Source organism: Oxyura jamaicensis, chromosome 19 (assembly GCF_011077185.1).
Source record: "Oxyura jamaicensis isolate SHBP4307 breed ruddy duck chromosome 19, BPBGC_Ojam_1.0, whole genome shotgun sequence".
Classification (NCBI taxonomy): domain Eukaryota; kingdom Metazoa; phylum Chordata; class Aves; order Anseriformes; family Anatidae; genus Oxyura; species Oxyura jamaicensis.
The window spans coordinates 8,568,793-8,585,320 of record NC_048911.1 but is presented as its reverse complement, the minus strand read 5'-3'; the positions used below and the strand labels follow the sequence as shown (position 1 = coordinate 8,585,320).

General features: G+C 38.5%; 1 protein-coding gene across 3 annotated transcripts in view; it reads right to left on the bottom strand.

The window, feature by feature from the left end:
- Positions 1-128: 128 nt before the first annotated feature.
- MED13 (mediator complex subunit 13) overlaps positions 129-16,528 on the bottom strand; it is a 58,621-nt gene continuing 42,221 nt past the window's right edge. For all 3 annotated transcript variants that reach the window (XM_035342845.1, XM_035342844.1, XM_035342846.1), the window contains exons 17-31: positions 14,781-15,697; positions 13,205-13,372; positions 11,953-12,176; positions 11,239-11,428; positions 10,554-11,019; positions 9,661-9,880; positions 8,837-9,028; positions 8,463-8,686; positions 7,894-8,036; positions 7,519-7,677; positions 7,248-7,433; positions 6,920-7,068; positions 6,517-6,690; positions 4,832-4,932; positions 129-4,161 (exon numbers count right to left, since the gene is read on the bottom strand). In XM_035342845.1, the coding sequence (XP_035198736.1) occupies positions 4,029-4,161; positions 4,832-4,932; positions 6,517-6,690; positions 6,920-7,068; positions 7,248-7,433; positions 7,519-7,677; positions 7,894-8,036; positions 8,463-8,686; positions 8,837-9,028; positions 9,661-9,880; positions 10,554-11,019; positions 11,239-11,428; positions 11,953-12,176; positions 13,205-13,372; positions 14,781-15,697 (3,646 nt within the window). In that variant the 3' untranslated portion in view covers positions 129-4,028. The remainder of the gene's footprint in view (positions 4,162-4,831; positions 4,933-6,516; positions 6,691-6,919; positions 7,069-7,247; positions 7,434-7,518; positions 7,678-7,893; positions 8,037-8,462; positions 8,687-8,836; positions 9,029-9,660; positions 9,881-10,553; positions 11,020-11,238; positions 11,429-11,952; positions 12,177-13,204; positions 13,373-14,780; positions 15,698-16,528) is intronic.

The window sequence follows — 16,528 nt, the reverse complement described above, 5'->3', positions numbered from 1 at the left end:
TTCCCTGAGAGGAAATAAGGAGACACCGCAATCAAGGCTTCATGAATAATTTATTCCATTTGATTTTTTTTTTTTGTCTTTTTTTTTTAAAAAGTATAAACCTTTTTTTTTTTTTTTTTCTCATTTCCTCAATCACAATTTGTACAACTCAGTGTTTATGGCATTCGGCAGCAATAGTGTTTGTTCCTTAATCACTTTTGTCATGATAAATACGACGGCTTGGACCATTACATGTCACGGTTGTGAGAGTATGCAAATTAAAAAATAATAATAAAATAATAAAAATAGAAGACAACCCTCCCCTTTGCACGCCCCGGGGTGTTGTGAGGGGGGCAGTGCAGGTGACATGGCTCCCAGGTTGGCACGCAGCCCTCACGTCCACTTCACTCCGAAAAACCTCACCGCTGGAGCACAACGGCCTGAAACCGTGACCCTGAGGAGTGTGGCAGGTCCCAAATCCAGTTCTACTGTAAATTAAGCTCTACGCCACTGAAAATGGAAAGTACACCCACAAACAATAAAAACAACAACAATTAAAAAAAAAAAAAGTTTAAGTATGAAGCATAGTCCTGGGTCCTTTACTTAGTAAAAAAAAAATATATATATATATATGAAAAAACCTTCCCAGCTGGAGGTTGTTGAGACAGTAATGTCAGACAATGTCACCTAATTGAGAAAAATTCTCAGAAGAAACCCAGCTCGAAACATTGTTTATGCAGCATTACTATTAAAACAGACTGATATGCTGTGCCATACTGTTGTGCAGCAAATTATATGGTGCAATAGCATTTTAAAAACATTTTACTCTTCTGAAAGCTTTAAAATAATGCGACATATTTTGATATTACAGTATTAACAAATAGTGCTTGATTAAAGACATCTGCAAGTCTTCATAGACACATGAAGTTAAAATTACCGTTGAAGGTAAATATAGAAATACAATAATCTGCGCCATACTGACAGCTAAGTAAGAACATAGCTGGGGATTGAAATATAAAGTCATTATTTTAATTATTTCAGGAAATGTTAGAAAGATCTAAACGTTAGAGCTACTTTAAAACGTAAGGGTTGTTTGCAAGTACATTGGTGATCTGCTGCTCTAGCACAGTGCTCTCAAAATTCAAACAGTAGCAAGCCAAAGGTGACTAAATGGCTTAAGTACAATATAGCTACATTGAAATACATTTTTAATTGGTAAACAAACAAACAAAAAAACTTTGTGGACACACAAGGAGGAGTTAAATTTTCACAACTACTTAACAGAGCACTGCCAGGAACAAGATTTTCTTGCAAGACCACTTTGAGAAGCCAGAGCTTTCAAATCTTTAAGATTGTACTTGCTAAAACACCCAAGTTATTGGCTTGTGGCATTTTTACTTATAAATCAGCAATTATGTGCACTTAAAATAGTTAAATGAAAGTAACTAACCAAAACGTATGCCCAATGTAGTAGTTGGTTCCATGGTGCCGGCAATTTTGATATGCACGTTGCCAGCTGTAGCTATCACTTCAGAAATGGCCCTCCTAGTATTTTTAGTGGTTGCAATATTTTAATTTACTTATTAATTTACTTTAACTGCAGGGGAAGAGATAGGGGGGAAGTGGAGGGGGGTGACCGCACATGGGAAACTGACAGCTTTCACAGTTGGAGAGTTTCACAGGGAAGGCTGTGGTCCAGATAACAGAATACAGTTATATCAACGTTCAGGCAGCTGATTCACTTACCTTTGAGAACATAAAAAAAAAAAAAGCCACACCAAAACCCAGCCCTTGGAACTTGGCTAACTGAGCCAGGGTTAAAAATGACCACTTAAGCAACAGAACTTACAAAAAAAAAATATATATATATATAGGACATATGCTTTGAAAATTCCAGTTTTAGGAGCACTTTTCCACTTCAAAAATCTCAGCCAAATGAGGAAAAAACACCTTCAGTAAGACAAAAAATGTGCTGCTTAATCTACGGAGCATTATCATTATCAGGATAAAGTAATGGTCAGACCCAGTTATTAACTCTATTTATCAAAATATGCTCACTGCTGATTGCACTCATGTTATTTTGAAGAAATGACTGAAAATTTTCATCACCAATTGTACAACTTTATACAAAAACAAAAAGGTTGCTAATATTGTATATACAAGATTCAAGGAGACTGTTCTTAAGAAAATTCTCAGGCAGGTATTTTGCATTTACAAAACCATAATTTTCATTAACACAGTACGTCTTGTAAATGCAAGTGATTTCTTCCTTGTAGAGGATTAACAGTGGGTGCACAAATGGATCTTAAAACTTGTTCCTTTGAAGGCTTAAACCAGCTAGACGGACAGTGTTAAGACCCAGGACACGAGTTATCTTAACAGGCTCACACGAGCACTGCAGGAGTTAAGTTTTTAATCTGGCAGTCAGAAGATGAGGAACCAAGGAAAAGCATATGCAGTTGCTCTTCAGCACCCGTAGGGGCTATTTTAGAGCAGCATCAGACATTTGGCATGTGCTAGGAGAAAGGAAGGAAGCTACTGAGGAAAAAAAAATGGTGACTAAATAGGAGGAGAGGTTTACCAAAGCCCTGTGATTTGTCAGTCCCTTCCTTAGGGAGGGCTAAGCCTCCTTGGCACATGCCCCAGTCTGAAAAGGGGGTACGGGGAAGGCCATATACACTGATACCTGGTACCTTCACCACAGTGCCAAAAATACATGAAAGTGTTCAGGGTTTTGTGTTTGGTTGTTGTTTTTTTTTTTCTTTTTGTTTTGTTTTTTTGTGTTTTTATATATATTTTTTTTACTAGTGGAATAAAATCTGAATACCAGAATTCACTGAGAATCTATATACACCACATTTTAGTTAAACACACACCAATCTTAAAGTCAAGATTGACTATTTTTGCATTTGTAAAATGGCTAGAGCTGGGCTAAATTTCAGCCTTACAAGAGACTTTGGGTAAAAGATTTTTCTGTGTGTTCTGCTTCAAATTTGGTGTTTTATCACATATGTGAAAGAAACTAATGCAGTCACCACAGTGCCAAGAATATCTAGGTAACAATGCACAATAGATATTCTTGTAATAATAAAACTTGTACACTGGAAACAGATCTGAGAATCTAGCCACAGCCCTGAACCATAACACAAACTTCAGTTGAAGAGTTTATTCATTTTATTCTCACTACAAGTTAAACCACCTACAATATCACTTATATATTGCCATTGTTAACTCTGTAAAGGTGTGATATAAAATGCTGTAAGACCCGGTACCTTTTCAATTTATATAAACACAGTGAACTTCATTACTGTACATGTACTCTGCAACTACAGCTTAGCTGTAAATCCCCCACACACAATGGTATGGACATTAACCCCTCTATCCCCATTAAACTGTACATCAAGACAATACAAATTTACTGTCCCCACCCCACCCCCTTACAAAAAAATAATACTCTAAAAGCAACCTACTGCAACTTTTAATTAAGACGATTACATATATTTTAGACCAATTGCTTTAAAGCAAGAAGGCAGTATAAACCTTCTAGGAAAATTTTTATAAAAGAGGTTAAGAAATATAAGACAATTTATACATTTAAAAACTTACAATAAATAAGAGATGCAGGCATTTTTGAATACTAGGTACTATAATCCAATACAAGAACATCTTGATGTTCTGAAGCCATAGGTTGAAACTTATTGTTCCTCGTGTTTCTTCTCATCTCCATGCTTTTAATATTCATTAACCATGACTGGGTACTATGGCTCATTACTCTTCACAAATACTGTGACTGGGGAAAAATGGTTAATTCTGCTACTAAAAATGTTATAATACACTTTCTGATCATCATTCTAAAGCGTCCCCCATAGTCAGTGACTCAAAGACAGCAGGGTAAATAGGTACCCCTCTCACAAGTCAAAACAATATTTGCTGGAAGTAACAAGATTCATACCCCACCACAAACAACTTGCACTGAGAAGAATTATAACTTAGTCCTGCAGTGAAATATCCCTTTTCCTCATTTTCGTCTTGCAAAATTCGGATGAAGATCACAGCATATTCATGATAAAGTTATACAACTGATTCAGCACCACAAAATGAATTGGGAGACATGACCGTCTGTCCTGGGTTGCAGGATCACAGGTTAGCCAGGAGAGTGCATTGTACTGTTCCAGAACAAACCTGAAAAGCAAAACAAGTTTCCATTAAGCCAACAGATATTTTTTCCTCACCAGTATTTTACAGTCCTAGTGTAATACAGTTTGTTTGGTATTAAGCATGTATGCTTCCCAACATTCTGAAATAACGTGCTTTCAGAATTATTACAAGCAAAATCAATTATTACAATTCAGAATTATTACAAGCACATCAAAGCTGAAGCTTATTTCAGTAGAAAACAGTCGTTTTAATTGTTGATGCTCATTAATGTTGAGATTCACATATTAAGAACACAAAAGGAACCAGTTCTGTGTCCTGTTTACATGACTATCTACACTCTTGTACTTCAGCATTTCAATATTCCCACAACCCTTACAAAATTCTGGTTTAAGTATAACCATCTTCCACTCATTTATACACTATCTTCTGGTTTTGATGAATTCAATGTTTTTCAAATAATTTCAGTTTTAATCAACTTTAATTAAAGAAGGGCTTAGAGATCTTTGTATTTAACTGCACTGTCCTGTAATAAAGCCATCTTTAATCACTCAAAGCACAGCAGCTTATATTGTGCTTGTGACGTACTAAGGACATCACCAGCACAAAGAAATAACAGCAAGAAAAACAAATATGTAGATCTATTGCAGCAATATTAAAGATGAAATGCAAAATGTTCTTGCAAGAGATCAAATACCTGAGCACATCAGAAGTTTGATTAGAATCAAGTGGATGGGAGTGTTTACTGTGGAGTAGCTCGTCTGATTGCACTGAAGGCACATGGAGGTGCAAAGAGGCCTATGAAAGGAAGAAAGACGTTAGCAGTTAGCGTTTGATTAAACTACTACTTTCTTCCCTTTGTACCACTGACCCACATCTTGCAGCCACCTTCCACTCTTTGATACACAAACTAAAATAAATCTTAGCTTTATGCAGTCAGTAAGTGCAGGACTTTTCTCTCCTAAGTTGTATTACACTATTAGCATTGTACTTTTAAGAAGCTGTTTTAAGATGCCTTTCCCTACATTAAGTGATTATTAAAAAGGCAACTCAAGCATCATGAGATTTCTATTAATATAGACTTTATAGAATCATAGAATGGTTTGGCTTGGAAAAGACCTTGAAGATCACCTAACTCCACCTTCCACTAGACCAGGTTGCTCAAAGCCCCATCCAAAATGGCCTTAAACCCTTCCAGGGATGGGGCATCCACAACTTCTCTGGACAACCTGTTCCAGTGCCTCAACACCCTCAGAGTAAATAACTTATTCCAAATATCTAATCTAAATCTACCCTTTTTTAGTTTAAAACCATTACCCCTTGCCCTATCACTCCTGACAAACAGTCCCTTCCTAGCTTTCCTGTAGCCCCTTTTAGGTACTGGAAGGCTGCTCTGAGGTCTCCCCAAAGCCCTCTCTATCCTCCAGGGTGAAGAACCCCAACTCCCTCAGCCTCTCTTCACCAGAGAGGTGCTCCAGCCCTTTGACCATCTTTGTGGCCTTCCTCTGGACTCATTCTAATACACCCATGTATTTAGAAGTCCACTTGCTTTCCAGAAGACCAATCTATTCCATATATGAACTTCTCATGGTAAATAATAAATCCTCTGTTAAAGAAAGGCCTTATAGCAAAACCACAGCCGAGCTTAGGCCAAGAGGATCTGCTAAGCCAGACCCAAACAAGGCTAAAGACGACATATCGGTATCATCAGATATCAAAGCGTAGTATTAGAGATGCCAATTTAAGACAGAAGTGAATAACATTAATACATAAAGTTTCTCTGTATACTAATGTATAACCTTGAATGTGACAAGTGGGTCTCGATGGTGCCATAAAAAGATCAGACAACATCCAGACAGATGGGACAATGACTATCACTTAGAGTTAGCCAGCATGGGAAAACTATGCATTGCACACAGCATAAAAGCTTAACAGTTCCCCCCCCCCCCCCCAGTGTAAAGAGATATTACATTATTACATTACTGCCCTCCGCCACCAGTAACCCAAAAGGGTCAAACATCAACCAGAAGTCTGTCTAAAAACAGAACAGATACCTATCCTTACAAAATACTGTAGTGCAGAGCCAGTAAGAAAAAGGTGTCAGGCTACTCTGAAGAAACCATCAGAAAAGCAGAACCCTTCAGACTATTTGCTACCTTCCATTAATAATTTTCCTTCCTTTTGAAAAAGTGAATATAAAAAGCTAATGCCCAAAAATTGAAATCCCAGTCTCTCTTGAAACAAAACCAGACATGTTCCAGAAGCTGTGCACTGATTCTTAAAACATAACAGTTCTCCCAGTTCAGCTCCCTGCACGTTGCACAACAGTGTGTGACAGACTGTCCACAAAGATGGCTATACAGCCTGACGAGCTTACAGTACCTTAAGGAACAAGGGACACTGATTTTGTGCTTGAGGACATGCTGACCAAAACCAGTCAGGCAATGGACCTGCTTTGGCAGTTGACACAAAATAACCGAGGGCCAATGGCTGTTGCAGTATATTTGTTACTTCATCATGAGATTCGGTTGAAAGCAATCGATCTGTACCTTGACCCTACAAAACAAGCAACAGTTTAATATTAGAGAGCACAAAACAGAAATTATCTGTCGCTTTCAAATCACAAAGCATTTTGAAACATCCAAGCATTACACAAATTTTGCAGACAATCCACTAGCCAGTTAATTCAAAACATTTCCTAGGAACCTTCCATTCTACAGAGGACATGAGCAGGTACAGGAAAGCAAATGAACAGAAAACACATACACAGTGTATTTACTCTTACCTTGCCCATATCACCTCCATGGGGGTAGTGGGACCCTGGAGAATGTACAGGGGATCCAGTAGGGGATGCAGGAAGTATATTTATAATATCAGGATCGAGATCATCTCCAGTGTCTAACAAGTCAAAGATCCCCATTCCATCTGCTCCATCTTGAAAGAGAAAAAGAACAGTCAATTTCTGCAATTTCCCTTCTTATGGGATACGACAACACGTTCTGAAATCAAATGATTTTCCACATAAATCCTGCAGTTCAGTAAAATAAACATAGGGGGAGCGATGAGAGAGTTTTGGTTTGTTTTCAAAATAAGAAAAAATCCAGTCTACTAACCATTGTTTGTGTTGAAGGCCAGATCCAAGTTTTCAGTGGTATAAGTTGACGATGCTACTTGCACAGAAGCAGATGTGGGAAACACAAGTATATGAGTGCACGAGGTGTCCTGTGGGGTATTCAGCTGAGATGTCTGCATATTTAAAGTGGTGCTGCGTCCAAATACAGAGCCAGTCGATACAGAATCTTTGGAAGACAAGTCAAGCATTTCCTTAGTTTTGCAAGAATTAAACTATGAGCTCCCTCTCCAAAAATATAGTTTCTCAAATACCTGGCATTATGATGAAGGACCCCTGTGGTTCCATCGCCACCAAACAAGCACTGAGAATGCTGGGAGAGTCTGCAGCAGAGATGCCACACATTCTGCACATGTCTTTTAGTCTCTTACTGAGGGACTGAAGATTTCGGCGACTCAGCAAACAACTCCAATCTGATAATAAAAAGGACATAAGTCTGTCTAGAATAACAGTACTTACTGCAAAATACATATTTTACATAAAATGCTGTGTGGTACAAAGTTCACGTGCTAGGTATACAAAGGAACTTTAGAGTTATATAGGTTTTCGTCCAGAAGCAGGGACAGACACTATATTATTTAATTTAAAAGGTCCATACAGAGTTTTAGACTCTAAAACACTAACGTTACCTTTTAATTCCCCATGTCCTATTCTTCCTAAACGTCCTATTACAACTCTCCAAGGCAAAGAGCTCATCTGCACAAGTCCTAAGCACCATTCCCAGAGTTTCTGAAGACCAAGTCTGCGGGCAGAGCCCTTTTTCCTGCGAGCTCTAGAATTTAAAAAAGATAAAGTTAGAATCCATTGACAAGAAGTTTCTCTAGCTGCCTTTGGAACTTGCTTATAGTAACCTGAACACTAGCAGGAAACAAGAATGTTAATGTTGTAGCACATTAACTGCTACTTCACATTCCAAAAAGGAGGTTGGTTTGTTTTAAATTAATCACATTCTAACACTGACTTCAAGAAACCGGAAGGGGGATGTAGCAGAAAAAACACATACAAAAGCTCTCAGGAAACAAAATAGCATTCTAGAAATTTAAACAATATACACATAATACTGAAATTATCTATTTGTTTTAATTTTGCAATCTGGTGAGTCTACATAAGTCAGAGTTATTCTGACATTATCATAAATAAAATAACTTGGGGGAAGTAAAGAAGATACATATGCTAAAAATTAAGAACTCGTTCTTACCTGTTTGGTACATCAATATTAATTATGCAAGTCTCTAACTGTTCTCCATAGAGATCTGTACAGGATGCAAGAAGCCATCTTTGATCATGAGACAAACAGTAGCCTACAAAAAGTACATTATACTTCTGGCCAGCTTCTCCAAAAGTTTCTCCTAGTTCTGTTTGCTTGTCTTTCACAGGAGCCAATATAAAAGGAGGGGTGTAGAGTCGAATACACTCAGGTCTCTATAAAGATGACAGAACAGAAAATGAGCTTCCAAGAAGCAATTATTCTTAACTCTGGTTAATTAATGTGAAAGACACTGCTGATAAAATAAACAGAGATGTTTCTGATTCGCATATTTACAGAATCACATTAGTCTTGAGATTACTCACATCAGGGCTCTTAAGAGCAGTTTCCATGGCTAAACCTGGACCAAAGCCAGTTAACGTTTTCACATTGGTGGAAGTTGGAAGAGGTCTCCGACACTGAGTAAACGCTGAAAATGCCAAAGATTTTAAATGCTGAGTATATATCTGCCGGTCTTCATGTTTCACAGGCTGCAGAAGGTACTGACATGGGACAATCTAGAACAAAATACACAGGGAAATAAAGTTACTGTTTCATCATTACTTTTTTTGAGATAGTATTTGGGAATGTTGCTTTCAGAATGTCAGTTTACAATCATTTCTCTGGTTCTTTGATATCTTCTGCTACTCCTTCCAAAGCTATATGGAACTTCAGGTAATTATGCTCATTGATCTTTTCTTCAGAAAACAAAAAAATTTGGTTAGAAGATAACCTTAGTGAGTCCTCCAGAAAGATGCCCTCTGATTACTAGTTTTGCTGCTGATAGCATTACGGTTGGATACTTACCACAAAAGAGCCCTAGTCTAAAGCCCAGCAGGGTTACGCTAGCAGCAGATTTTGGTGATGGGACAAAGCAGTTTTCCCATATTTGACTCGTTATTGGAGTGGACCAGTGCATTCCTCTGAGATAAGACTGATGAGTTCGGAAACTACCACTGGATTTGGCTTTAACTAATAACACCCAAACGTCTCTAAGGACTATAAACTCAATAATTTAACAGCTGCAGAACTGTAAGCATTGTTCACAGAGCAAACATAACTTTCACCTCGAGGGCATTATCACCTCCAAAATACAGCTAAAACCAAAGGAGGTACTTTGTTCAGCATGTTTCTATAAATGTTGGCTCACCTGCACAGAAATTATATTCTTGATGTTGGGAGGAAGAACCTGAACCATCTCTAAAAAGCAGCGCAGAAGTCCAAGTGTCCACAAGCTAGACGAGCTACTGTTCTCATCCTTTTTTTCATACGTAAAAGGATCAACTATGTAAACTACAATTGCAGGTGGATAGGTGATAGCGTGTGAATCTCCATCTGTAGGGACTCCAACTTTATCTCGATCCATAGTGCTGGAAAGGAAATTTTGAAACCCATTACAAGACGGTGAGCTTTATAACGATTGATTTTTACTTACATTAAAACTACGCTCAAATCAAAGATTAACCTGAAAGACCTTTGAGTTAACTGTGGTGTAAGAAGTGGTCTTTTTATTTCATTTTTATTTGTTAACTTGTCAACAACTCAGTATCACTCGTCTTTAATCTTCTTAATTACAGAAGCTCATCAGCACATAGCTCTATTGGTTCAACTGGGGAACAAAAATACCTACAACATCAGTAGTAAAGGCATTCCTTACTGAGAAACTATAACTTCGATAACAAAGCAGAATTTCAAGATGATGTCAGATACCTATTTCTCCTTCCACCTCACTTTAATATATAGAGGTGGGTAGTTTGGTCAACGTTTTCTCTTTAGAGAGAAAAAAAGTTTATTTTTGTACCAAAGCAAACACCGAGATATAATTAGAACTGTAGCAAGGATGTAAGTCAGAAAGTTGAACTCTACCATGAATGAGCTTGCATTCTCCCTAAAAAAGCAACTCAGTGACTAGAAAATAAATTATTTCTTACTGAGGGAACTAGAGTGGCATTAGTATATCCACATTTGTTGAGCTGAGGGTTTTGTGTTTTGCTTTGTTTTACTTTTTTAACCTAAGAGGGCTTGACCATGCAGTTCCATTACCTTTCAGAAACCTCTGGATGGGGCTGTGCAGGTGCTGAAGTAGTATCTGCAGACATCCCTGCTGCTTGCAGTGTCGGCTGTTGCTGCTGTCCTCCTGTTTGCCCATTTTGGACTGTTGCAGCCTGAGCAGGCAGGGAAGCAGAAGTGGTATTGTTCATACTGCTAAAAGGTGGAAATGAAGAAGGCTTGTTTGTTGGTATCCCACTGCCTATATTAGCAGAAGAGGATGACGTGGCAGTGGTCGTCAAAGTTGAATTAGCTGTAGTAGCTGCAGAAGACATGGCACTAGTTGATGTTGCTGTCATAGTACTACTGGTGGGAGCTGCAGGAGCAGACGATGGAGTGTTGGGATTTCCAGCATTAGCTGTCACCGGGGGCAGAGCAGAGGCTGGCTGGCTTGGGGGAGGGATCAGATTTGTTTGGGAAAGTAAAGAATTATCCAAAGGCTGAGAAGCAAGATAAGGACCTAAAACAAGAAAAAAAAAGTGTACCTTTAATAGTGCTTATTATGAAGACATACCTAAACATATGCTTTTTCTAGTTTACTTTTTTCCCCAAACTTAAAACCAGAAAACTGTAACAAACAGTGAGACTGAATGAATAAATACAACCATTTCTCTTCTACTGGAATGGAACAGGTGGCAAGTACACAAAATAAGAAGGACTGAAAAAAAGTATTCCATACCTAGTTCATATCTGCAAACTTGGGCGTATAATTTCAGTTTGGAAAATGCTTCATTGTTGGCATTAGCTGTCTGTGAGAACCATTCTGTGACCAACTTCTCAGAAAGTTTCTTTGAAGCAGTAGGTCCAACTCTCATGATTCCATCAGGCAGCAATTTACAGATAGGCCTGTGCTGACCCAGTCTGCATGACTGCAAAGGCAAAATATAAGAAGCAAGGTAAGGAATTAATGTAAAATATCAAGCAAAGGAGTATGGAGAGAGAGAGACTCATGACATTCTAAAGAAACATTTTAATTCTAGGAAACTACACGAGTATGAAATACTGTATAATGATTTGCAGGTTTTCCTAAATGCAAGAAAAACAGATTGATAGATCATCCACTCTAATCCTAATCACAATCCAAGCAATACATGCATTTAATTAATTGAGAAGCTAAAACAGTTGAAGTGGTAATACTCCACTTCACCACTGAGTGGCGTTTTATCAGACACAGACTCTCAAAACAGCTACTACTAGAAGCAATGATGAGCACTGTGAACAAGCCCTATCTTCCAAGTGCCTGTTCCTAAAATCCTTTCCAGCAGCTTTCTGATGTAGCATTCCACACAAGCACTTATATCACTGGAGAAAAGCCTGATAAATAGTTATGAGTATGTATTAGAAACAGTTTTTCAGAAATCCATTTCACTGGTAACTGCCATAAATAATGTACCTCGTATATTGCAGTCAGATCCCTAAAGAAGCTTTTTGCTCCATTTAGCAGAGCCTCATTCTCAGGGCACACCACAACATAAGCAACATCTCTCTGAGATCCATAAGGTTCCAACATCAGCCTCTCCCAATACGGCAATGCAAATGGAGACAGCACCAGAAAATCATAATCATATCCCAACAAAAATGTTGGGATTGGCAGTGGTTCTGGGGACTCATCAGTTCCTAGAAAAGCAAGATAGATTTTCCAATATATTAAGCAGGAAGCTTAAAAATAACAACCTGCTTCTAGAAAACACGAAAAGACGACATACTAGCATTCCCAGCATCTAAGAGGAAGTAGCACTGATTATAAATGGAATACTTCTCCTTTTAACAAATACACATGAAAAGCATGCATGCACAATCCAATTCTCCGAGAAAAAAAATCAGCTAAGTTTTCTCATCTGAAATCTCTCAGGGCCTAAAGAAGTTACACAGTTGTTTATTATGTTTACCACTATACAATCAGGAACAGATCTTCACCGTCCAGGAAGCCTTCCCCACAGAATCTAAGGGATTAGTGATCAAAAAAAGAGGGGGAAGAAACGTAAATAGTCTAAGCAGACACATGAATGACCACAGAAGGAAAACTCTTAAGGACATGCATTTATATGCATCTTAAACATATAATGTTCTAAATATTAGAATACCTACAAATACCTGCTGGTGAAAGGTGACTCTTTTATATGTTGGCAAATGAAACAATCTCACATATGCTAATGAAGTCAGAGTTTAAACCTTAAGTTCAGTGCACAAGATTTACCTTCTATCTCTAAACATGCATCATGATGTGTTGGCTACTCCAAGTATTTACAATACACACAACACACTGGACGAACTCAGATCTTCAACATAATTTTGAAGCTACTGATCAATAAAGCACACTTCTTCAAGCATTTCAAAGCTAATACTTAGTAATTGCTCTATATTGAAACAAAATCCATTTTTGAAAATTCAGTCCTTCACTATGATAAGTGTCAGGTGTATATAAACAGTGCAGCTGTCAATTTTAAACAGATACTTGTGATTCATTCAATGTTTTTAGAATTTTTTTCTGCTTCCGTAAATAAAAGAATTCTCCCGTCTTGTTATTTTAAAGAAAGGTCCAAATGCTGTTTAGAATACCAATAGGCTGAACAGCATCCAGACGTGGAGGTTTGGTGGCCAGATCAAATAGAGATTAACAGACAAGAGTCTACACAGCAGTTTACCGTAAGAGCCTCTGCCAGCCATTTTGTGAAACTGTTGCCACGTGAGAGGGCCTTGCACACCCCAAGATCGGACTGTTCGCTTCTTCTGAATTGCATCCTGAAGAACTGGCTGGAGCGAGAGGAGCATGCGCAGGATGTCCTGGGAACACTGCATGCTCACATCCAAAACTGAAAGGATAAAGAGTTGTCAAGGCCTGCCACAGCAATAGGATAAAATAAAGCCTTCCACTAACAACCCTGATCCTAAGCTACCTTGTTTTTAAACAAGTCACCTTCTGCCAAAACGCACATGCTGTTCATGCAGGCCAAAGGCAGAGATAGAAAAAGTTAAGCACACAGATTTAGTTCTCCCTCTTCCCCTCCTAACCAGTTTTTTTTTTTTTAAATAAAATAAACCACCAACAACCACCACCATTTTTCATCTGTAGAATTACTTCCTGCGAAAGCCTTAACATCTTAGTATTTCTATTTCTTAGTCTAAGTCACAAAAAAAAAATAAAGTTGTGCAAGGCTTAAACTGCAGAGTTCTCCCCTGCATAGAAAGGAAGTTTAGGCAGACTGCCACCCAGTGCTCGCTTCAGAGAAGTCAAGAGAAGCCTCAAACACTCGCAGTCCATTTCATCAGGTTCCCACCACTATGCCATTTAATGTACAGTGTTTAAGAATCAAAAACTGACACAAAATTTGTCAGAGCTATAGTTTCTTTGCCTTCTTCTAAAAAGCATTTTCACATCTTTTATCCTAAGCATCAAGGTCACAGTAATACCAAGTCTTCTCCTGTGTACCTGAAAACATTGATTTATCCAGAGCCGGGGCTTTTAAACTTACAGCCCCATCAATACACAGAAGCCTGACTTTGTCCATCTTCTTCAGCCTCACTAATGACTATTAACTGCAGTTAACTCAAAGTTCCATGTTTTACTGTTTAGCCACCTATAGTTGCTACTTGAAAATACTGTTACTGAGAGAAGAGGTAGGTATGCAAATATGCGCAGGCAGGACTGTACCGTGAGACAGTAAATCATTAGTCAAGGCCTAGAAAGAAAACTCCAAGAATCTCTGGCAGATCCAACACATAGCAAAGGCCACAGTAAAGCATATTTACCACACACCCCATTAAACTACCGCCCCCTCTTAAAGAAGGGGGCAGAAGCCAACTGAATCATACATCTTGTTGAATTCGACCACAGTAGCCTTTCACAGTACACTCACCATTTGAGCCACCTACACTTTCTACATGCGCTCATTCCACAGAACCTCTGTGGATGCAGTCACCCAAAGCTGCTTTTAAAGATTAAGTCTAGGAAAAGCATCGTCAACAGTTACCATGGTCTTACATTACACTTCCAACCTATTAGAATGATACAGTCGATGGTGTTCAAGGTCTACACTCTGCTTGCTGTATGGTACCACCATCGAAGGTAAATAGAATCATTATTTTGAACACTGTTAAAGTCGAAGGTTATGCAAGCACGCAGGTGGGAAAACAGTTTTGAGCATCCAGTATTTGGAAAGGAAAAACATTAAAAAAATCTAGATGTAGAAGAGCAGCAAATAAGCTGCTTTAAATATTTACCATTTCTTTTTGACCAGTGGTGCAAGCAAGTCGTTTTCACAAGTGCTTCATCAACTTTTCCTCCTGACATATTGTCCATGAACTGGCGTCCATGTTCCAAGGCTAAGTAGCAGTCATTGCAACAATCCCTTTCTTCTACACGTACCAGGTTGCTAACTGCACTGACTTTGGGGATGGGATCTTGATCTGCTGCTCCAAATGGTGAGAACAAGTTGGTGCATTGATCTTGCAGCAACAGTATTAACTCATCAGGCAGTTTCTCAGGTTCTTTCAGTCCTCCACTGCCATGTTCAACAGAAGTAGCTCTGAGGGCTTCAAAGCGTTTTTCTGCTTCCTTGCCACACTCTGTATTACGCCCTAAAATATCCAATTCATCTTCAAGAAACAGTCCAGAACTGTTGCCAAATTTTCTGTTCATAACAGCACTGAAACCACAGGTACACCTATACTGGGCCTCTTGTGTTGGATCGGGAATGTAAACTCCAACATCAGCACCTTTGATGTTCATATTGCAAACACATATGCAGCAGCTGTCAAAGTTACAGTCTTTGAAGAGATTCATTACAGACTCTGAAAGGATGAGATTCACATAAAGACTGTGTGCCTCTGGAATGGAAGGCACGGTTGCAGGTTCAACAGAATTAAGCGGTCTACATGTTGATGGTGTGGAAGCTGGTGAGTATAAATCAGAGTTCTCGTACTTGACTGAACCCTGTGCACTTGCCGGTCCACCAGCTCCACGAGGTGTCCGAGGAGTCCTTGGTGTTCTAGGAGTTGGGAAACGAGGGGTGGAAGGAGAAGGGAGAATTCCAGCTCCGCTATTACTGGGTGGTGCACTACTTGGTGGCATCCCAAACGGAGTATGAGTTTGTGGTGTGTATGCAGGGCCGTACTCTTGATCCATAGTGCTTCCATCACTGATAGGAGCCATAAGAAGAAAGAAATTATTTAAATAAACTTCAAAACCAATACATCACATAAGTCTCAAATCGCTAAATAAGGACCTTCCAAATTAAAATTTGCTTTTTTGAACTACTCTTTCATAATCTACAGAAAGATTTTCATTCCCTAAGGAACTTCAGGAGCGTTTGCTCTAAATGACTTTGCAGGATTCCCATTGACAGTGCTGTTGAAGAATCATTCCCTTCTTCCTTTCCACAAAGTTTCCAGGAAACAAATGTGAACAGTGTAAGTTACAAATTCCACAGATGTATGGGTTCTACCAGTAGCAGATTCAGCTAGATACATGAAATATCACCTAGAAACATTTAACTTTTTTTTTCTCTAAGCAGCTGAATATTTCCAAAGACCCGTAAGGCTGATGAGACCTGGGAACACAGTGCTTATGAATGATCCTAATAGAAGCAACATCAGTATTTACAACAAAATCAGAAACAATGCAACTTTATCAATAAATACACAGCCTCCTTGTTGCCTAATCTGTCTATAGAAGCTACTAATGCAGAAGAGAAGGAAGAATAAATATTTTCTTCAAGAACTGCCAGTAAAACAATCAAAGAAATGCTTCCTGCAATACTACTGTTACAAGGCAATATCACTCTAGGCATAGCTTCCAATAAAAGGATTTTTTTTCTAATCCCAGTACAGATGAGATTATTACTATTTAAGAAAATAATTTAAGAAACAGAAGCAACACCTACTAAGCCCTTACAGTACCTATACCACCACTGCAAAAAAAAAAAGTCCCAGGTTTACATTTATCTTGATTGTTACCATCTTCATTACTT